Here is a 23,405-nt window from a genome sequence, read left to right as displayed (position 1 = left end):
GGCTGTACACCCTCAGTATATGCCAAGCTGCCTTTGCTCAGTAAAATTCATTGTGATGAGACACCTCTCAGGCTGTCAGAAGCCCAAGGAGAGCCCTGGGGCTGCCCTGGGGTACAGTGAGGAACCCTAAATGCCCTGACTTGATCACTATGCATTACAAACATGTAACAAAGTTTCTCATGTAGCCCGTAAATGTGTACAAATAAAAAAATTTTCAAATGTTCTCTTAAAGAAAAGAAAGATGTCTCTGCTAAGCTCCTCAGGGCCTCATGACATACCACCCACAGCTCTGTCAGACAGGCACAGACTTTTGTCAGGCACAATCTATAACCTCAAAGTCAGCACTCCCAGTTGGGTGTTTTATTATTTATTTACTTGACAGGTAACATCGATTTGGTCCTATAAGACACCATGCTACAGGCTTAGCTACTTGCTGTTGCACAAGAGAACTCTCCTGAACTCTCAGGAAGCCCTTGCATGGCCTATCGAGGACAGCTCAGTCACTGAAGGAAAAAATTCCATACCAAAGAAGAGAGATGCTGCCAGACTTTCCCCAGGGAACCTCCGTCCCACAGCCCTTCAGGGCCATCACACTCACACACATCAGCCATCATCAAAATAGTGGCCATGCTGGGAAGAACAGGAGTCCTGAACTAGAAGGTGGTCTTCAAACCGTGGCGTACCGATTTATGTATATTACAGATAGATAAATTAAGAGGTCTACATGTATACAAAATCTCTCAAAGGGGAATGAATTCCATTCTGTCATGCCAGGTGTTTGTCAGAACCTTGAAAACGAAGGTGGTTTTCAGTGGAGCTGGTATTAAAAATAGAAGGTATTTATACACAGGCCCTGCTCCTCTCATGGCCATGAAATCCTCTGGTGTTGTCAGGGCCCCTGGGCAACCTCAGCACCCCTACGGGTAGCCCATCTGCACTCTGCATCTTCCGGGAGAGCAGGGGACTCGCACCGGGGCTTTTCTCCTGGGTCCCCATCTCGGCTTGGCGGCGCCTCCGGACCCAGGGGCTGCCAGAGGGAGTGACGCTGCTGTCAGAGGAATAATCCATACACTTGCGGAAGATCTCAGGGCTGGTGCTGCAGTTCAGTCTACCTTCCTCCGCCAGTGGGGACTTTCTGGAAATGCCTTTGCGTTGGGCCAGGGGGCTGCTCCAAGGACTTGTGCAAGGGGAGGCATTTGGACTCAGAAAGAGATTCTGGTGGCCAGAAGGGCTGAGCTTGTTGGTGGCCACGTGCCGTCGGCCCGCCATAGGGGACGTGGGGTTGCTCTCGGGGTCAGAGGAGCTGTTGGCGGAGGACTCATCACCCATGTACTGAAGCTCCTCGACTCTCTTGTTCAGAGACTTGTTCAGGTGGATGCTCGCAGTGGGCTCCTCGTCATGATTTTTGTCTTTGGCAGGTTTCTTTTTGGGTGGCTTCATACCAATCAGGACAGCTTTCATGTTCTCTTTGCCCTGAGATTCTGTGATCATGAACTCATGGGCTTTGATGGCTGCTTCCACCTCCTCGAACTCCACGATGGCGCACTCCTGGGTCCCCACTTGGCTGTAGCGGCTGCTGATCCTCCGGATGTCAGGGGGCAGCTCTCTCCCAGGTTTGAGGATCCGCACTGATGAGATGACTCCAAAAGTCCCGAAAAGCTTGAGTAGGTGTTCCATCACCTTCTCCTGCACCCTTCCATTCTTCTGGGGGGTGGCCAGAGCCCACAGCTTAGGAGACAGGTAGAGATCATAGACCAGGAGCATCTTGCTGGGGAGGTTCTCGTTGGGGAACAGTGGGACGGGGGTGGTCCTCCTCACCTTCCGGTGGTCCTCATTCAACTCAAGGACCACTGAATACTTCAAGGCATGTGCTGTGGTTCTCCAGTCCCGTGTAAGGTGTTTCACCTGCAGAACATAAAGCAAATCTGAAATAGTATCTAACGTCCTTGTCCATCCTTGTGTATGCTATAAGCTCCCTCCCTCACTTCCTTATCCCTGTAACACTAGAATCCCTGTATTCTAGTGTCTAGAATCATACGTGGTATGTGTAAACACTCAAAAATCTAGTGAATGAATAAGTGAATGAAAGCAAGTTCTACCATTTCAAACAAGGGCACCACAGCAGTGTTGTCCAACAGAACTCTCCATGAAAATGGAAATATTCCATTCTGTGCAAGTTTAGAGGTTAAATCTGCAGGCTCTGGAACAAGGCTGCTGTATACACAAATCAAAGGCCCACCTCTAGCTTGCAGTAAGACTTGGAAAGTTATTCAACCTCTTAGTGCCTCGACTTGCCCTGGAAAATGGAGATGTTAATAGTGCCATCTCAAAGAGCTATCCTGAGGATTAAACGAATCAATATATACATGTACATATGTATGTACAGACACATACAAACTCATTTACATATAAAACAGAATAGTGTCGAGCTCACAGTGAGTACTAAATAATCATGTGCTATCATTACTTCCAATATTACATGCTATTATTTTGATAGGATTTGGAGATTTTAACATTCAAATGCTTCTCTAAAGCAGTATTTCTGCATTTCTGCATTTGATACAGAGAAGGTTCCAAAAGATCTTTCACATTTCACTGCAATATCTCCTGAGAATGACATGGACTATTTCAACTTGAAATTAAATCCAACTTGGGCCGCACTAAGAACGGTGAAATAATCCCTCCCTCCTCCTCTGTTGGTGGAAATTGTATCAATGTTGCAGTATAGGGAAGCTATACTTATACTGTAAAACAGCAATTTTCTAGAGGCCCACTTCCAGTGAAGGGAATGCCAGGGGGAATGAGTCATCCCAAAGAAATAGTGAAGGTGGGCGGGGTGGGTAACCTGAGCCCGTAATGGCGAGATCCCCCTGAGTCCTCTGAGAACAGGCCAACATAGCTGCTCTGCAAAAGAACTGGGAACTCCAGGTGCCTCTGAGCATAAAACAGGAACTTCATGAAACTCAGGAAGGAAAGGCTCACTCACTGGGCAGGATGGGGAAACCTTGGCAGACCCATTGCTATACACAGGCTCCTAGAGAGAGAGCACTGTCCACTGTAGCCTGTGGTTTCTGGGTGAAATGGCTCAGACTTAGGCTACTAGAAGAACACAGGGCCAAGGGCACAGAGAAGCAGGCCCAGGCAAAGGGTCGGATTTTGGTGGACAGAGTCCATGAGGAATCCAGAAAGGGTGAAGCTGATGACTGCAGGGGAGTGTGAGGCTGTGGGAAAGCCAGGCAGTGGCTCACTGTGGGGTGAAACATGGTGGAGTCTGCTCCGAAAACAGCTAGGGAGGGAGCACTTGGGAGATAAAAAGAGACAATTTCCTAAGCCTGAAGCTTGAGCTAGGAGCACCTGGGAAAAGCACAGCACTGCCTTACTCAGAGGGCTACAGAAGTCTGTGGGGGACCACATCTCACTGCAAGAGAAGCAGGCTCTGGCAAGGACTGAATATCCCTCCTGAGCCAGAAGCAAGGTCACTGGGAAATCTCGGTTACAGTCTCAGCATCCTAAGCCTGGGTCCGTGACCATTCATAAGGAAGGGCCAGGTAGCACCTGAGAAAAGGGACCAGGGAGCTTTCGTCCTTGTGCAATTACTAGGAGAACTCTGAGGTTTCAGAAGCGTTGTGATTTCCCTGTGTTTTTTACCTTTGTCATGTATGTTCCCCTTTTGTGATTAACAGGAAATCCTTCAGAATGAAAAGGATCTTTGCTCTGATTTTGGAGGTGTTAGGGAGTCTGTCTGTACTCTGCAGCCAGGTTTCAACAGAGAAGAACATTCCTAAATAGGTCCATAAGTGGCAGCTTAAAGAGGAAAGCAAAACAGGCTGACTCTCGGGGTCCCTGGGGAGGAATAAAGAGATGTGCTGGATGATTCCACTGGCTGCTTCATTTTGGGATTCCCCCACAAACACTTTTCATATGAAGGTTTGCTCACTGTTCTCTGGCCATTAAAATATCCCTTCCATTCTCCTGTACTTAGAAAACTCCTACTTATCCTCCAAAATCCTATTTCAATGACACCTTCTCTGGGAAGACTTCTCAGTTCTCCAGGCAGGGTTAGTTGCTCTGATCAACTAGCTTCCAACAGTACTGTGTTCTCTCTTTTGTCCTACTGTATGTGGTCACATTGTAATCTTTCAGATCGCTTTCCTTTATTGGACTGTGAGCTTGTCAAGGACAAGGGGGAGTACGATTTTCATTCTGTACATCCTGCGCCTAGCACAGCACTCAGCAGAGACAATGAGTATATTTGATGAATGAATAAAGGAAAAAGAGCGACAGGGCCAGGCAGAGTACACCAGTGGGTGAGGCAGGGAAGAGGTCCAAGGAGAAAAGCTCTCCTCCAGTGCTCTCTGACAAAGTACACAGACAACTTGGCCGGGACCCACTTGTTACGCATCCCGTTATGCAACAGGCCGCGTGGTGCTTTTCCATTCTAGTAAATGCATTTCCCCTAAGGGAGACACAGAGTTCTTACTCCAACTAGTCTGTCAACTCTCTGAGAAGTAGACAGTACACAGCCCAAACACTGGATCTATATATGGCAGGGACAAGCAATCTGCTGCCCAGATGGCAGCAATAATTACAAATCTCATCTCCCTATTGTATAGATGAGGATGATGGCGTCACACAGGCAGAGCATGTGTGTCTTAGAGAAGGCTCATTTCTGAGAGTTCTGCGTGCTCATTCTCTCCCTTTGCTTATTCAACTTGACAAATGAAAAGCTTGGATTTCATATAATTTTAGGCCTGGCAGGTATCTCTCAAGGCCTTCAAGTCCGTCTGTCCTGGTATCACATCCTCCTAGCCACCCGCTTGCCTGGCAAAAGTGCCTGAACTTTAAGAACAAGTAATACTGTTTCATAACTACTGCCAGCTGAGATTTGTCCCAATGCCCAGGACCCTTTTAATAGTGTGGGAGTATATTCCGAACAATCCTAAATCCCTTCTCCTAGCCATTTTTCTCTTTTTCAGGCACAGACTTAATTTTAAAAATTGTTCATCATCAGGTCTCAAGGGAGTTAAAAAAAATGTTTAGAACCACAACCTAAAACAAACTTGAAATCCTTGAAGCAGCTTCTGAGAACCAAGCCTCACCTTTTTGAAGGACGTGAGTAGCTTAACGCTCACATATCCCAGCTTGTTCCTCCTCACATGTTTTAGCAAAAAGGCGTCCTTCTCCAGGTTTTCATCTGAAAAGTAGAATTCAATCTGATCCACCAGTTTCTTGATCAAGTCCTCATCCGGGGGCTTCCACTCCTGCTCCAGGTCCTCACGCTCATTCTCGCCTCCACTTGCAGTGGTGCCACTGAGACCAGAAGGAGACACCGGGTGTTAGGGGTTGAACTGTGTCCCCCAAAAATTCATGTTGAAGTCCTGACCCCCAGTACCTTGGAATATGATGTTATTTGGAAATGGGGGTCACTGCAGATGCAATTAATTAAGATGAGGTCTTACTGGAGTAGGGTGGACCCCCTAATCCAATACAACTGGGGTCCTTATCAAAAGGGGAAATATGAACACAGACATGCACACAGAGAGAACATCGTGTGAAGGCAAAGGGAAAGACTGGGGTGATATAGCAAAACCCAAGGAACGCCAAAGACTGCCACTAGAAGCAAGGAAAGATGCCTAGAATGGATCCATTTCTAGTACTTTCAGAGGGCGCATGGCCCTATTGACGCCTTGATTTAAGGCTTCAGGCCTCCAGAATCATAAAACAATATATTTCTGTTGTTCTAAACCATCTAGCTCGTGGTATTTTAGGAAGCCCTAGGAAATGACACTGGGTCACATGGCCACAGAAGGAGAGGTTTGCCCCCAAACAGCTAAGAAGTCAATCTTTCGTTTTTAACAAGTATGGAGGATCATAAAAATAATAAGTGGCCAGGCATCGTGGCTCCCATCTGTAATACCAGCACTTTGGGAGGCTGAGGTAGGCGGCCTGAGCCCAGGAATTTGAGACCAGCCTGGGCAACAGAGTGGGACCCCTGTCGCTACCAAACAACAACAACAACAAAAATTAGCCAGGTGTGGTGGTGCACGCCAACAGTCCGAGCTACTTGGGAGGCTGAGGTGGGAGGAGAGCTTGAGCCCGGGAGGTCTAGGTCACAGTGAGCCAAGATTGCACCACGGTACCCCAGACTGGGAGACAGAGTGAGACCCTGTCTCAAAATAATAATAATTATTATTATTATAATAACACCCTCTGCTGACATGTATGTGGCACTCTGCCACTGGCAAAATGCTTTTCGCATATACTCTCTTATTCTTCCTTCTCTACTCCACCCCCTCAAATCCTGGTTTCTAGAAGACAGTATAGCAGAGTTACTTGACCTTTCGGTAAGATCCTCCATATTTATTAAAGAATAAAAGCTTGATTTCTTAGCTGGTTCAGGACAAGACCTGGAGTGCAGTGGTGCGATCTCCATGTGGATACATGATCACTGCCTCTCAGGAGTCACTGCAGTGGTGCAATCTCCATGTGGATACATGATCACTGACTCTCAAGCCATCTGCCTTGGCCTCCCAATGTGCTGGAATTACAGATGGGAGTGTAATTTCCTAGGGCTGCCGGCTCTAGGAGTCCTGGCTTTAGAGTTAAGATTGCCTGGGTCCAAATGCTTGGTTCAGACTGAGTATCCCTTATCCAAAATGCCTGGGACCGGAAGTGTTTCAGATTTCCAATTTTTCCAGATTTTGGAATATGTGCATATACATAATGAGATATCTCAAGGATGGGACCCAAGTCTAAATGCAAATTCATTTATGTTTCATATATGAAGACAAGCAGATAACCTGAGGTAATCTTATGCAATATTTTTAATAATTTTGTGCGTGAAACAAAGTTTCTGAACCATCAGAAAGCAAAGGTGTCACTATCTCAGTTTTTAACCCATGTTAAATCTGTGGTGTCATGGTGACGCTCAAAATGTTTCCAATTTTAGAGCATTTCAGATTTTGAATTTTTTGATTAAGGATGTTCAACCTGTTTATTAGTTAAGTAAATTTAGGCAAGGAACTCCACTGCATCTCACTTCAGTTCTATTACCTGTAAATTGGGAATCATGATAGTCCATACCCTCATGTGAGTGTTGTGAAGATTCAATGAATTAATATATGAAAATATCCAGAAGAGTGCCTAGCGTACCCTTAAAGCTCAGTAGGCATAGATACATTCCTTCGCTCATTCATAAGAGGCAGATCTAGGATTTAAACTCAAATCCTCTGTCTCCAAAGCCAGTATACATAATACCTTATATGTTTTGCTAGGACCCTGCAATGGACTCTGGAAACAATCCCATCACAGGGGCCCTTCTTAATAAAGCCCGCTATCACCAGCAGCACCACCTGGGTAGATGTCCTCCTCTCCCTCTCCCTAAGATCATTAGCAGATGAGAACAAGCCAAAGCAATCCTGGACAGGGCTTCCTTAGGAGGGCTAATCTTTCATAAGGGGATTATAACAATTTCAGACCAATAAACATTTAGAGAATACTGATTATCCACATCATAATTGATGCCATTAATAGAAGATTGCAGAAAGTTGCAGGTAGGTAGTTATAGGAGTTGGTTTAGCATCTCAATGTCAGGACCAATAATCTCAACAAGGCCTATTACTGTGATCACTTAAAGCTGGAGAAGACACATACATATATGTCCTTCAACAAAATTTTCACTGGCTCTCAGCCTCACAAAAACAAAAAAAAAAAAGAAAAGAAGCAATTGTGGAATACTCACAATGAGGGAAAAACAAATATTCTGGCAAGAGAGAAAAAAGCAAATAAATCTATTTTAAAATTTTTCAAATTCAGAAATTACAATTAGTATAAATATAGGCATTGGTTGATTAAAAATAAAGAGTTTTAGCTATTTGCCTGTAGGCAGCCTGGAATGGCTTTTAAAATACCTTATTGATGTCTCAGATGTAGAGTGAAGAGGCCTGGCGTTGTGGCTCACACCTATAACCCAGCACTTTGGGAGGCTGAGGTGGGCAGATGACTTGAGGTCAGAAGATCGAGACCAGCCTGGCCAACATGGTGAAATCCCATCTCTACTAAAAATACAAAAAATTAGCCGGGTGTGGTGGCACATGCCTGTAATCCCAGCTACTCGGGAGGCTGAGGCAGGAGAATCCCTTGAACTTAGGAGATGGAGGTTACAGTGAGCAGAGATTGCACCACTGCACTCCAGTCTGTTTGACAGAGCGAGACTGTCTCAAAAAAAAAAAATGTATAGTGAAGAAAATAATAGGGAGACTCAATTTTAAAGTTTTGTTTTTAAATCTTGTTAAAATGGGATGATAAGCGTCAGACATTAAGCTGACTCACCCAACATCCAATAACAAACACTTTCTCAATTGCCTTCTTTCTTTTTTTTTTTTGAGACAGAGTCACGCTCTGTGGCCCAGGCTAGAGTGCAGTGGCACCATCTCGGCTCACTGCAAGCTCCGCCTCCCGGGTTCACGCCATTCTCCTGCCTCAGCCTCCCGAGTAGAAGCGACTACAGGCGCCCACCACCACGCCCGGCTTCAGTTGCCTTCTTTACTCTAGAGGCTATAAAAACTAAATGTTATGGCTGGTAACACTTAAGTGAAAATCTCTTGGCCCTGTCCCTTCCCCTTTTATCTGCTTTGAATGTGGATGTGATGGTTGAATCTGTAGCAGCCATTTTACTACCATAAGGAAAAGGCCAAAAGAATCGGCTTGGCCTGATTTGTTGACATTATTGGCCCTGACATTATTGAGTTGTTGGACCAGCTCTTATAACTATCTACCTGCAGATTTTTTATTATTACATGAGAAAGATCAAATCCTATTTGTTTAATTCACTTGTTGGGTTTTCTATTACTTAAACAGCCAAATACAATAGTAACCTCAGCAACACTACATGGAGAAAAGAGGTCCTCAAAACATGCCAAAGGGAAGACATCAGTGGGACAACCAATAGGATGAAAAAGGAGACGCAAGATGGACAGAACAAATTTCAGTTTATTAGGGAAAGTTTATCCCCTAAAGAGTAGTTAAAACAGATGGGTTGAGGCCGGGTGCAGTGGCTCATGCCTGTAATGCCAGCACTTTGGGAGGCTGAGGCAGGCGCATCACCTGAGGTTAGGAGTTTGAGACCGGCCTGGCCAACATGGTGAAACCCCATTTCTACCAAAAATATAAAAATTAGCTGGGTGTGGTGGTGGTCGCCTGTAATCCCAGCTACTCAGGAGGCTGAGGCAAGAGAATCGCTTGAACCCGGAGGGCGGAGGTTGCAGTGAGCCGGGATCGCACCACTGCACTCCAGCCTGGGTGACAAGAGTGAAACTCCGTCTCAAACAAAAACAAACAAAAAACAAATGGGTTAGATATAACAGACAAAATAACTACAAATGCAAAGGGACTTCCTGGCCCAGCTAACAAAGATGTCAGTAAATTGCAGGGGATGGGGCCGAGTGTGTGCTAATGGCCAGTGAAGAGTTTTGAGCAGACTCAGGGGTATTGGCAAAATGGTCTAACTTACTACAAATAGCTAGTATTTCAGAAGTGACTGCACTACCAAAGGGACCCACAGACAAGTTAGTCCTATTCCCAAACTAGAGCAATAGATGCTATTACAAAAGGTAAACTCATAAACAAATAAAGCATAATGGAAGGAAGGCAGTATAATTTCTCAATCTCTCTAATGCTTATTCCAGAGCTTCCCAATCTTCCCAAGGTCTGCCGTGTCTGCTTTACCGCCTGCAGATGATTCTATCTCAGACTGGATGGAGAGGATAGAGTTCATCCAATCAAGCTTCTCTAGACCTCCGTTGGACAACCCCTTCTCCCTTTTCCTAACCTTCGCTCCAGCTTGTTCTGTGTCTCTAGACATCCATCAAAGAACTTGTAGCCATATCCAGGTGTCTCTTCTCCATCTTGGTCCTTGATACAGTTTGAATGTATGTCTTAGCCAGATCTCATGTTGAATTGTAATCCCCAGTGTTAGAGGTGGGTCCTGGTGGGAGGTGATTGAATCATGGGGTGGTTTCTCATGAATGATTTAGCACCATCCCCTTGGTGCTGCCCCCTTGATAGTGAGTTCTCATAAGACCTGGTCATTTAAAAGTATGTGGTACTCCCCCTCACCCCCACCATCACCAACTCTCTCTCTTGCTCCTGCTTTCGTGATGTGATGTGCCTGTTCTCTCTTCACCTTCTACCACGATTGTAAGCTTCCTGAGGCCTCCCCAGAAGCAGATGCTAGTGCCATGCTTCCTATACAGCCTGCAGAGCCAAGAGCCAATCAAGCCTCTTTTCTTATAAATTACCTAGTCTCAGATATTTCTTTACAGCAACGCAAGAATGGCCTCACACAGTCTTCTTGCCCCTGATGCAGGATCTGACACTATTGACCATCTTCTTCTTGATACTCTCCCCCCTGGGCTTATGTGACTTATTCTTTTCTGATTCTTCTCCCCATTTTATTGCCCTCTATGTCTCCTCTTTCTCTCTCTATTTCTTTTCTTTTCTCTTTTTGAGACTGGATCTTGCTCTGTTGCCTCAAGTTGGAATGCAGTGGCATGAACACAGCTCACTGCAGCCTCAGCCTCCCAAGCTCAAGCAATCCTCCCACCTCAGCCTCCCAAGTAGCTGGGGCTATAGGAATGTGCCATCATGCCTGGCTAATTTTTCTATTTTTTTTTGTAGAGATGGGGTTTTGCCTTGTTGCTCAGACTGGTCTTGAAACCCTGGGCTCAAGTGATCCACCCACCTCAGCCTCCCAAAGTGTTGGGATTACAGGTATGAGCCACCACGCCTGGCCTCTCTCCTCATTTCTAAGTGTAGGTGTTACCCAGAATCTATCCCTGACACTTTATCCCCTAGCAACCTCTACACTTCAGCTCCTATAAGCTCATCAAATTCAAATCTACCCCCCAGCCTGTCCGCCGCCCCACACCTTCCTCTCCTTCCTGAGCTGCAGTCCTCAATTCCTAACTGCATGCCAGACATTTCCACTAGGACAATCTGATGTAGCATCGGATTAAATATGTCCACAGTCTAACTTCTCACCTTCTGCAGAACCTGACCTCAGGCAGGACTGAAGCCTGGGCCTATCAACAGGCATTCTATCTGGGAAGTTGACCTCCCTTTCACACAGTCTCACGGTAGACTATCCATAATGTATCGGGGGTGACTCTGCATCAATTATTTGCACCCACTGAGCAGACAGGCAGATAGCCAGAGATTCCAGAACAGGTGGGTGATACTGTGGAGTTGACATAAACCCTTATGCGAGTGCAGAGGTGAGCTTCTTGCACTTGGAGGACTCCACCCTCTGCATGAGTGCTGTCAGCAGCAACTGTGCATCTCCAAAGGGGGATCTTGGGGGAGTTGGAAAGCCTATGTTATATCCAGGAGCAGGCTGCGTTGTTTCCTGTTTGTGAAATAGCCTTCAAAAGGGAAAAGATACCATATCTTTTATGAATATTGTTTATATCCTTTAAACCTGAATATTGTCAACTATTGCTGATTACAACCATCCTGTGACAATCATATATCTTCCCTTCCAACCCACCCCACCAACTACTTTCCCTATTCACTATTCTACGTACTTAAGCTCAAGACCTAGGATGTGTCCTTTCACTCTCTCTTTTGCCCCCCATATTTGGTCAATTATAAAGTGCTTATTTCATTTTGCAGGGCCTCCCATCTGTTCTCTCTTTGCCATTCCAACCATCCTCATTATTTCTCCCTTGGACACTATTAATAGCTCATCAAAACATGATTCCAAAAAATTAAAGTAATAGATAAACATAGCAAAAACTAAAATAAAATAGTAGGGAACTTATAAAGAAACCAACAATTCCCCATTCCACCTTTCCTCCCTAGAGGTAACTTCTCTTCAGCCATTTAATTCTTAGGAGAGTTATCTCATAGCTCTGTAAAATATGCTTATAGCTCTATTTCTCACTTGCCAACTGTAGTCATTCTCTATTCATATCTTACTATATAAAATGAGTATTTGGGGTCACTTATGACTTATGTCCCTAAATAACCCCTTCTTCAAATTTTCTTTTAGTTTTTGTTCTTCTATTAGCCTTCTATTTGTGGTTTTGGTGTCTTTTTTTTTTTTTTTTTTTTTTTGAGACAGAGTGTCACTCTGTCACCCAGACTGGAGTGCAGTGGCATGATCTTGCCTCACTGCAACCTCTGCCTCCTGGGTTTAAATGATTCTTCTGTCTCAGCCTCCTGAGTAGCTGGCATTACGGGTGCACGCTGCCACGCCTGGCTAATTTTTTGTATTTTAGTAGAGACGGGGTTTCACCGTGTTGCCCAGGCTGGCCTCAAACCCCTGAGCTCAGGCAATCTGCCCACCTCGGCCTCCCAAAGTGCTAGGATTACAGGCGTGAGCAACCGCACCCAACCCTCTTTTTTTTTTTTTTTTTTTTTTTTTTTTTTTAAGACCGTCTCACTCTGTCGCCCAGGCTGGAGTGCAGTGTTGCGATCTCGGCTCACTGCGACCTCTGCCTCCCAGGTTCAAGCGATTCTCCCACCTCAACCTCTCAAGTAGCTGGGACTACAGGCAGGCACCACCACACCCAGCTAATTTTTGTATTTTTAGTAGAGACGGAGTTTCACCATGTTGGCAAGGCTGGTCTCAAACTCCTGACCTCATGTGATCTGCCTGTCTCAGCCTCCCAATGTGCTGGGATTACAGGCGTGAGCAACCATGCCCAGCCCTATTTGTGTTTTAAAATAATATACTTTAAGTGGTTTCTTATTCCATAAACATTAAAAAGTATTTTTCAATTCCTTGCTACATGTGATATATTACACACTACTGTCCTACCCTCTCTTCCATCTCACCTATTTCCAACCTTCCATATTGCACCAGATATACTTTTATTTCATCTTGCCATGGTTCATAATATTTCATTCTATTCAGTAACTAATATTCTATATTTTATCTATAGATACATACTGAAAATTGAAAGTCAATCAGTTGTATTTTATTATTATGACTATGTAAACACTGTTCCCTACATGGCTAAGTCATTTGCTAAGATTACATTTCTTGTCTTAAAGTCCTATTAGTTGACTGACCACCTGGATTGGTCCTCTATGTTTATTTTTTCTTTCATGTGATCTGTCTTTGTCTTTGTTTGTAATTTACACACTAAGAGATTTCTTTGACATTATATTCTAACCTTTCCTACGGAATTTTTAAATTTTAGTAGCTATTTATTTAGTTTCTAAGAACTCTTTTTGATCCTCAGATCATTCCCTTCTAAGACTTTCCTACTCTTGTTTTGTGGATACAGTATCTTAAGTTCACTTTCAGGGTGCTAGTTGGAGTATAAATTTTTGAGTCTTTTGTTTCAACATCATCACCTCTGTATCCTTTGGGGTCAGTTCTTCCATTTAACTTTCATGCCACTGATTTTCTTCATGTGACTAATAAATAATCCATTTTTTCTTTATTAAAGAGTTTAATAAACTTATTTTAGAATAGTTTTAGATTTACAGAAAGGTTGTGAAAATTGTACAGAGTTCCCATATATACACCTAGGCTTGCTCTGTTATAAATATCTTGCATTAGTATGGTACATGTGTTAAAACCAATGAACTAATTACAATAAGTTCATTAGTTCATTATATATTATTATTAGCTAAAGTCTATATTTTATTCAGATTTCCTTAGTTTTTGCCTATTGTCCCTTTTTTTGTTCCAGGATCCCATCCAGAACACCACAGTACATTAATACATTAAGCTGTCATGTCTCCTGAGGCTCCTCTTGGCTGTGACAGTTTTCCTTGTTTTTGATGACCTTGACAGTGTTGAGAAGTACTGGTTAGGTACTTTGTGGAATGTCCCTCAATTGGGATTTTTCTGATGTTCTCTGTCATGATTAGATTTGGATTATGGGCTTTTGGGAGGAGGACCAGAGAGGTAAATTTCCATTCTCAGCACATCCTATCAGGGTACATGCTAGCACCATGAATGATCACTGTGGATGTTAACCTTGATCACCTATCTGAGGTAGTGTTTGTCAGGTTTCTCCCCTGTAAAACTACTCCCTTTATCCCCACTCCCATACTGTGCTTTTTGGAAGAAAGCCACTGTACACAGCCCACACTTAGGGTGTGGGGAGTTATACTCCACAGCTATTCACTGTGAAGACAAAAGGTACATGCTGCTTTTTCTTGGTGGGTTGTATGGGTTCCCTCTGCAGTTGCACACTCCCACTGGTTTTCTTCCTAGATGGCTGTATGTACACAGGTGGGGCATGCCAAGAGGCCGGCTTCACATGAGGGTGAGCAGCAGGGAATCATTAAGCTGGGGGCTCTACTCAAATGGGGAAGGCTTTACTCTGCAGCTGCCAGCTCTGCTTTCGCATCCCTAGATCTCCGTAGTGAGCTCATTCAGTTCCTTTAGAAAATAATCTTGTCTCTTTTTTTTCCCCCTTAAAAATAAAATACCTGCTACTTTTCACTGGCAGACAGAGAGGCTAGGAAATTGTTCTAAAGGAAGAATTTAAATTACCTTTCAGATATTTGTAGCCCTTTTTACTCCTGCATCTTTGGTATACTTCCCAACCACAGTCTTTCTAGGGTTCTGTCTTCCCACCTCCTGCCACCTCCCCTGTTATATTTTAGGCTACAGCCTCCTCCACTCTGTGCCATATTACATGTTTTGAAGAACAGCTAGAGTATGTCGCTGTTTTACTTGATGTCACTGATTTACTTTAATAATAATAATAAAAGGTTTTCTATTTCCTGTTAAATAAAATTCAAACTCTTCAGCTCCCAACTAGGCACAGTGGCTCACACCTGTAATCCCAGCACTTTGGGAGGCCAAGGCAGGAGGGTCATTTGAGGCCAGGAGTTCGAGACTAGCTTGGGCAACGTAGCAAGACCCTGTCTCTACAAAAAATTTAAAAATTAGCTAGGTATGGTCGTGCACACCTGTAGTCTAGGCTATTTGGGAGGCTGAGGTGGGAGGATTGCTTGAGCCCAGGAGGTCGAGGCTACAGTGAGCCATGACTGCGCCACTGCACTCCAGCCTGAGTGACAGAGTGAGACCCTGTCTCAAAAAATAAATAAATAAATACATACATAATAAAAAAAAACCAACAAAGTATTCAGCTGCTTATTCAGATTCACTTAGAATCTGGCTGTAACCAGCATCAAAACTTATTTCCATCAGTTTCCTTTCAGATCCTTTGCTCCAAACAAACAGAAAGACATAGTTATCTGTAAGTGTCACAAGCTTTCTGGACTCTGTGCCTTTGAGCTTGCTGTTCCTGTCTCTGAATGCCTTGCTCCTCTCTTTCAGGTCTAAATTCTAGTCACACATTAAGGTCCATCTTAAATGCAATTCTCCTAGGAAAAAAAATCATTTCTACTTCTCCCAACACTTATCTATATTTGTATTATAGCTACTTGTGTGCACATTTTATTAGCAGCCTGAACACTGAGTTGACAGTAGAACTCAAGCTGGTTGCTTTCATTATAGTATTACCCCAGAACCTTGCATGTAATGGAAATTTAAAAAGTATCACCAACGTAAAGCAAATAGTTTTGAGGGCAAATCATACCTATCAGGATCCTCTGAGGGAGGAAGTATGGTTTCTGATGAATATGTTCTTAGTGGCCTTTCAAGGAGGCTTGAAAAAGTTTTACACTTAAGGTTTTGCTTTGTTTTGTTTTTTAACAAAACATTGTAAACTGGGAGTGATGAGGTCTTTTGTTATAGCTATAAACCTGTGAGAAATGGGTAGAAATAAAGGGGTACATTTTAAAACAAGTAATTGGGTTCCACGATCTTGGCTCACTGCAACCTCCGCCTCCTAGGTTCAAGCGATTCTCCTGCCTCAGCCTCCTGAGTAGCTGGGACTACAGGTGCGTGCCACCATGCCTGGTTAGTTTTTGTATTTTTTAGTAGAGACAGGGTTTCATCATATTGGCCAGGCTGGTCTCAAACTCCTAACTTTGTGATCTGCCCACCTTGGCCTCCCAAAGTGCTGGGATTACAGGTGTATCATATTTGTAAATGATTTAGAGAAACAAAATGATTTGTAGCATAAAACATCCAAGGCTACTTTTTTCATAAAATATCGAATCTGGTTAAACTGATTGCGCAGTTAATCAAATGATACCCTACAGGAGGAAAATATCCAAACTAAAATGGTGGAATAATGAGACCCTCACCACAACTTTCAATCCAGGAATGATTTCTCGGACTCATCATCTATCATTGCAGATGGTGGAATATGGTATTTTGGCCACCAAGACCAAGAAAATGGTGGACACCAATAAGGAAGGTACCAAACACAAAAGAGAAATATCATTTATGAAAAACACTAGGGTCCAGGTCCTGTCTGTGTGAGATTTCTTTTGACTCACCTCTAGAACAAGATAATGAATGTGAAATGGTTCAAAAAGGGCAAATTGATAATGCAATATAAAAACACCAGGGTAGATTCAAAAGATAAAGATTCTTCACTGAGACAGATTGAAAACATACACAGGTATGTTCTCAACTTTGTTAAAGGCATCACCCTTTTACAAACCATATTTTGGATGGTGCTAGCTGGGGGCACATCTTATGCTTGGGTGGCCCATGGGTTCTTATATATTTATTACAGAGACATGAACTCCTCTCTGACCCTGTCTTCTGCCATGCTGTTCTGGCATAAACCCTTGAGCCTGGGAAAGGGATATGCAACTAGTGGATGTCTCTGCAGGTCTAAATAATGATTCATAGTATGGAGTAGAGACTACGTATATAAGGCACTTAGTTCCACATCTGACAAAAAATTGACATTAATAAAAAAGTAAGAGGCCAGGCATGGTGGCTCATGCCTGTAATCCCAGCACTTTGGGAGGCCAAGGCGGCCAGATTACTTGAGGTCAGGAGTTCGAGACTAGCCTGGCCAACATGGTGAAACCCCGTCTCTACTAAAAATACAAAAATTAGCCAGGCATGGTGGCGGGGGCCTGTAATCCCAGCTACTCGGGAGGCTGAGGCATAAGAATCACTTGAACCTGGGAGGCGGAGGTTGCAGTGAGCCAAGATGGCGCCATTGCACTCCACCCTGGGTGACAGAGCAGGACTCTGTCTCAAAAAAAAAAAAGTAGAGACTTTCATTATCACCATCCAAAGCAGGGAAAAAGACAGCCTGTACAATGTCCCTAAAACATCGTGGAAAGAAAGAGAAACCTAGAAGATTGTGTTATTAAATGAAAAGCAGGTGGCTCAATGGTTTTAATTGTTCATATTAATATTTAATATTATAACTTTGAATCATTTTTACACATTGTAAGACAAAGAAAATAAGTAATTATGTTAATGTTATTAGGAACCAAGATTTTCAGTATAATAAATAAAAGTAAACAGCAAAAATCCTGTCATGTAAATTTGAATTGGAATTATTGATATGTGTTTTTTAAAAAACATATTTCTTGGCCAGGCATGGTGGCTGACGCCTGTAATCCCAGCACTTTGGGAGGCCAAGGCAGGCAGATCACAAGGTCAGGAGTTTGAGACCAGCCTGGCCAACATGGTGAAATCCTGTCTCTACTAAAAATACAAAAATTAGCCGGGCATGGTGGCAGGTGCCTGTAATCCCAGCTACTCATGAGGCTGAAGCAGGAGAATCACTTGAACCTGGGAGGTGGAGGTTGCAGTGAGCCATGATCAGGTCATTGCACTCCAGCCTGGGCGACAAGAGCAAGACTCTGTCTCAAAAAAAAAAAAAAAAAATATATATATATATATATATACACACATATATATATATATACACATATACATACACATATATATATACATATATATATACACATATATATATACATATATATATACACACACATATATATATTTCTTAGTTCTGTCCACTGAAAGGCTCTGAAAGCAACAATACTCTGGCAGAAGTTAGCTTTCCTAATTCCAGGTCTTGGTTTCTAAATACTTTCTTACTGGTATTTGAAAAAACCAGAGATTCCTGTGGAAATGGCTGAATTCCATGACTGGAGTAGGAAAAGTACAAATTATGCCTGGAATATGTAATACCAGAAAGCAAAGAAGTGCTTAAAGACTAATGGGCATGTAACAAAAAGACACAAGGAGGCCAGCTTCAAGGGGGTCTGCTGGCTGCAATATAGACATTTTGAGCACCAAAAATGACTGTGACTAATTATTAAAAAGTGAATAAATACAAATCCATGAATCGGAGAAAGAGGGAGAGTATAAGCTTGAGGAAGAGCCCTCATTTAAATTATTTAGTGTGCTACTATATCAAATTATCTCTTTGAAAACTGTAATTAAAGGGAAATAAGCATTTTTTTGCCTCTTTAGGAGAAACTTTTGTTCAATCCAGATGATGAGACAAAGCTTTTTTTTTTTTAATAGAGCAATGCTGGCTAATAAGTGTACAAAAAATGTGAAAATTAGAAAATCCTCAATTTCCAGTCCCCAGTGAAATAACCAACTTAGGTAAGGATCATCAATAGATGCTAAAATAATTAAGTGAAAAGTCACTGGGGAAAGAATATTGCAAGAGAAATTGATAACTTGGAAGAAATGCATACATTCCTAGAAACATGCAACCTACTAAGACTGAATTATGAAGAGACAGAAAATCTGAACAGACCAATAACAAGTAAGGAGATTGAATCAGGAATCAAAAATCTCCTATCAAAGAAAAGCTCAAGGCCTGATGGCTTCATTGCTGAATTCTACCAAACATTTAAAGAACAACTAATACCAATACTTCTCAAACTCTTCTAAAACTTTGAAGAGGAGGGAATGCTTCCAAACTCATTTCACAAGGCCAGCATAACACTGATACTAAAGCCAAACAAGGAAAAGAAAACTATGGGCCAATATCCCTGATGAACATAGATGCAAAAATCCTCAGCAAAATATTAGCAAACTGAATTCGACAGCATCTTAAAAGGATCATTCACCACGATCAAGTGAGATTTATCCCTGGGATGCATGCATGGATCTACATATGCAAATCAATAAATGTGATACATCAACTTAACAGAACCCAGGATGAGAAGCCCACAAATAACTTGTTAACTGCAAAGGGAAAGACAATCTGTACGACGGAGAAATCTCCTTAATCGAATGGTCAAATTTAGCATCACTAAAGGTGGGATGGCTCCTGAGATGACGGAACATCAAGTTACAGGCATAGAGTATGAGGCATTCTTGACAAAATGTTTAAACAGAATCAAATCAAAACCTTAGCCCTAACTTCCAGTTTATAAGAAGCATATGGTACAAAAGAGCAAGTAAAATAAGACCATGAGAACATTACCAGACTAATCCAAAATGTGAGACATTCAACAAGACGTCTGACCTCTTCTGTCCAAAATAGCAAAGCATTAGGGAAAAAAAAAATGGTGGAAATTTCTAGATTAATAGAGTCTAGAGACATAAGAAGCAAATGCCTCAATCCAGACCATATTCTGGTTTGAGGGGAAAAAAGAAACAGCTGTAAAAGACAATTGTGGCACAATTTGGGGAATCTTGAATGTGGAACTTGGCTATTAGCTTATCTTCAGGATTACATTAGGGAATGATAGCTAATTTTCTCAGCTGCAATAATAGTGTTAGGGCTTCATAGGGAATGTCATTAGGGTTACAAAATGAAGTATTTAAGGTATAATCTTGTGTAAAACATACCTCAAATGGTTCGGGGAAAACACATACATTGTATATCCATTCACCAAATATGGCAAAATGTTAAGTGTTAAATCTAGATGATGGGTATACGAATGCTCATAGTACTATTTTTTCATATTTTCTTTATGTTTGAAAATTTTTACGTTAAAAAGGTGAGAATAAAAGGAAAGGCATCTTTTTAATGAATGAGATGTGGGGAGATGATCAATGAACATTTTAGAGGCTGTAAAGACTTTTCTTTATTGTTCGTTTATTCTGTTCCCTTATATAAGCTAGGTATGGAAATACAAAAAGGAGTAAGATAAGGCAGCTGTCTTCAAGGATCTCATTGTCTAGGGGAGGGGAAACACAAATATCTCAACACCATGGAGTGAGTGTGATGATAGAGATACGCATTCAGTCAACAAACATGTCCTATGTGCTGGGTGCTGTGCTAGGTGCTGAAGATACAATGAACGAAGTAAGCATGGTCCTTGAATTCACCGAGCTCCTATTCCTGTGAGGGAGACACAATGATAGAATCACAATTGTGGAAGGTGCTAGGCATAAAATGTACAGAGTACTACAGCAACAGAGAAGAAAGGAAACACAGCCAGCTCTGGGGTGGGGATTGGGGGTGGTGGAGAAGAGGCGGTGAAGTTTTAAAGGCTGACTAGAAATCAGTCAATCAGAGGACCTGGAGGTGGTGGTGCAGAGGCACGTAGACACAAAATAGCCCCCTATGCTCAAGGAACTAGATGGAATCACGGGAGCATGAACTGCTGACAGGCAGGGAAGGAAGCAATGGGCTGAGGAGATGATGTGAGTGGGTGTCGCATCTTAATGAGCAGATTGAGGAATCTGGGCTTTCTCCTGTAGGCTCCAGGAGCTGAGAACATTCATATCGGGTGATGGCTGCTGCCATGCGAGCCTGGGCCCAAACAGGGGATAGTGTGGATCCTGTTCTTGGCTACATCTCCTCGTGCTCTGGATGCCTGCCCACTAGGCTCTGTCAGCTCCCTGAGCAACCCCAGGGATTTTTCTGGGGTCAACTATATGCCAGTGGGCAGCAGGAAAGGCTTCAGACTGAACACTTGCTGAGACTCAAGCCACGGGAGCTGGGCAATTCTGGAGGAAGAGCAAGAGGGGTTCAGGCAAGAGGCCTACACATACTGAGGCTTGGTTTCTCCTAGACCTCCACAGGGGATCTTTCCAGCCCTTAAACATAAGTAGAGCTTTAATCCTGGCTAATGATACAATCTCACAAATCTAGCCCTCAGGATAGGGATGGCTATTTGCCACTGCCACAGGAAAATAAAGTTATAAGGATAAACCACTCGGGACTATTTTACATACTCTGATATTATCTGACTAGGGGACTGCCTTCTCAAGACTGTGAGCTGTCAGTGACTAAGGGTTCATCATTTTTATGCTCTCAGTACTTAGCACAGAGCTAAACGAATCAGGCCTTGCATTATAAAGCACTGATCTATCTACTTTGTCATATGCTATGGTCCAGCTTTCCTGCCCTACCCTGGTGGGCTGACTTTTCTCCCCTAACAACTGTCTCTACTGGTCTGCCCCGAATCTCTGGGTCCAGAAGTCTGACCCTTTAACCTGGGGAAGGGTGAGCCAGTAATAGAGAATTGCTCTGGGCCCAGTATTCTTCCACCCTTGAGTTGAGTATTCTCCCAGTGAAGTAGATATACGCTTGCCAGGACAATCCTGCAGAACCTTAACAACTAAACGCCTGGGACAGGGTCCTAGAAGAAAGAGAGCCCCTAATAAGTGCCTGTTGGCATCCACCAGAATGTGCAAGTTCTGTCATTTCCCCACTTTCATGTCTATGTCTATGTTTTATCTCCTTTCAACAGCAGGAACAAAATACTAGTCCTTAAGGGCTTGGGCATTAGTGGATAGGAGCCAAAGTGCCTGAGGACAAAGCTCAGGACCCGGGACAAGGTTAAACAAGTGCCATAGCTGCTCCAAACTACCCAAAACCCAGGAACCCCCCCGTCCCAACCCCGCTCCGCCGCAAGGCAGCAAGATGATGCAAACATAAAGGTCTGGTGGGAAAGGCTGTGTGAAAATGGGAATACCCCAGGGCGGAGGATGTAAGGCAGCAAGTCCTGTATCCGTCTCAAATTACCATGAAATCCCACCTCCTGGAATCCCCCATCAGCAAGTGTCCGCTGTACCTGGCCTGCTACCACCTAAAGACTGTGCGCAGCCAGCAGGACTGGGAAAGGCAGGGCGATGACGCCAGTGAAGGGTAAGTGGGACCACTCGCAAGGGGAGGGGAAGGCGGGCAGGGATGGACTTTGCGGGGATGGGGAGGTGGTGTCTTGAGGGAGCCCACAGAGAAGAGGCCTCCTCCAGAGGAGGGGGTGGCTTGGATGGCCCGTGAAAGTCCTCCTCCTGGATCCCTGAACATCCCCACGTCCAGGCCCCTCAGATCCCGGCCGCCAGCCCTGGGAGCCTCGGTGGGGCGACGAAGCTGCGGGCTGGGGCACCGGCTGCCTCCACGGGCCGGTTCTGACTCAGGGGCTCGGCCCGGAGCTGCTTCCCCGGCGGCGGGGCTGACTCAACCCCCTCTGCCCGAGGAGTTGTCGCGCGCAGTCAGCGCCCTGAACTCGCGCGCGGCCCGGCGCCCCCTGGGGGCCCACCTCCCGGGCCGGCCGCCGCGCCTACCTGTGTCCGCGGCTGGGCTCCTCCTCGCTGGCGCTGCCCCAGCCGGGGCTGAGGTACCGGGCCGGGTCACCGGCGCCCCGCGTCTCCGCCCCCTCCTCTTCGTCCTCCAACTCGTCCACGTCCTCGGCCTCCTGGATGGCGACGCGGATCTGCACCGCCGTCTCGGGCCCGGGCCGAGCCTCACCGCCGGACTGGGCCATGGCTCGCGGGACTGCGGCGCTGCCGGGGTCCTCACGCCGCGAGGCCCAGCCAGCCGGTCGGCAGCGACTGCGACGAGGGGGCGGGGGCGGTGCGAGCGCGCCTGCCGCTCGGCCCAGGGGAGGGACAGGGGTCTCGGCGCCCCGCCCCGCGCTGCTGCCGCCGCCGCCGCCGCCACCGCCACCACCACCCCGACCGCTAGTGGAGCGCCCGCGCAGGCGGGGCCTCGGAGGTGGAGGGCGGCTTTCCGGAGCTCCTCCCGCGGAGGCCCGTCCCGGAAGGATCCCCGCGACCCCCGATCATTCCCTCAGCCCTTTCGCCGCTGTGGGGCCCCAGCCCGAGAGGAGGTGTGAGGGCTCCCTCATCCTGCGCCTTCTTTCACGGCGCCGCAGGGATGGGCGCAGCACAGCTGACTTCTGTTTGTGCTTGACTCCGGGGGTGGCAGCCACAGACCACAGCTCCAGGGGCTTCCAGGCCTCCTGCGTGTCTCCCCCACTGGCCTGCCAAGATGAGAAAATCTGCATCGTTAGTCTCTTTGACATAATAACCACCCTAGACCGCGTCTTAGGAGGTCAGGGGCTTGGCTCCTGCCTTGCCCTGTATCAGTTTTTCTCCAAGTGTGGTTCCCAGACCAGGAGCATCAGCTGCACCGGGGAACTTGTTAGAAATTGAATTCTCAGGGCTCATCCAGACCTCCTGAATCAGAATCTATGATTCAGAACTTTGTGTTTTAACAAGGCCTCTAGGTGATGCTGAAGTTCACAAAAGTTCGAAAGCCGATGGCCTGTAGAGTATGCCCTGCACATAGTATGCACTCAGATGTTTGTTGAATGAATAAAGGGAGCTATTGAAATGTCAGGATGTT

At 44.8% G+C, this 23,405-nt stretch overlaps 1 protein-coding gene across 2 annotated transcripts; it reads right to left on the bottom strand.

Moving 5' to 3' along the window:
- Positions 1 to 351: 351 nt before the first annotated feature.
- Positions 352 to 22,644, bottom strand: LARP6 (La ribonucleoprotein 6, translational regulator). Of its 2 annotated transcripts, XM_055277928.2 has the most exons (3): positions 22,343 to 22,644; positions 5,100 to 5,310; positions 352 to 1,905 (listed from the first exon to the last, which is right to left on the bottom strand). In XM_055277928.2, the coding sequence occupies exons 1-3, from the start codon at positions 22,540 to 22,542 to the stop codon at positions 841 to 843; spliced, it is 1,476 nt and encodes a 491-aa protein (XP_055133903.2). In that variant the 5' UTR covers positions 22,543 to 22,644; the 3' UTR covers positions 352 to 840. The 2 variants fall into 2 exon arrangements, with proteins under 2 accessions (XP_055133903.2, XP_055133904.2); XM_055277929.2 differs by lacking the exons at positions 352 to 1,905; positions 5,100 to 5,310 and adding an exon at positions 17,865 to 20,168.
- Between the last annotated feature and the right edge of the window lie 761 nt (positions 22,645 to 23,405).

This window comes from Symphalangus syndactylus, chromosome 5 (assembly GCF_028878055.3).
Source record: "Symphalangus syndactylus isolate Jambi chromosome 5, NHGRI_mSymSyn1-v2.1_pri, whole genome shotgun sequence".
NCBI classification, from domain to species: domain Eukaryota; kingdom Metazoa; phylum Chordata; class Mammalia; order Primates; family Hylobatidae; genus Symphalangus; species Symphalangus syndactylus.
The sequence above is the reverse complement of the archived record's forward strand: the minus strand, read 5'-3'. Positions and strand labels throughout refer to the sequence as shown.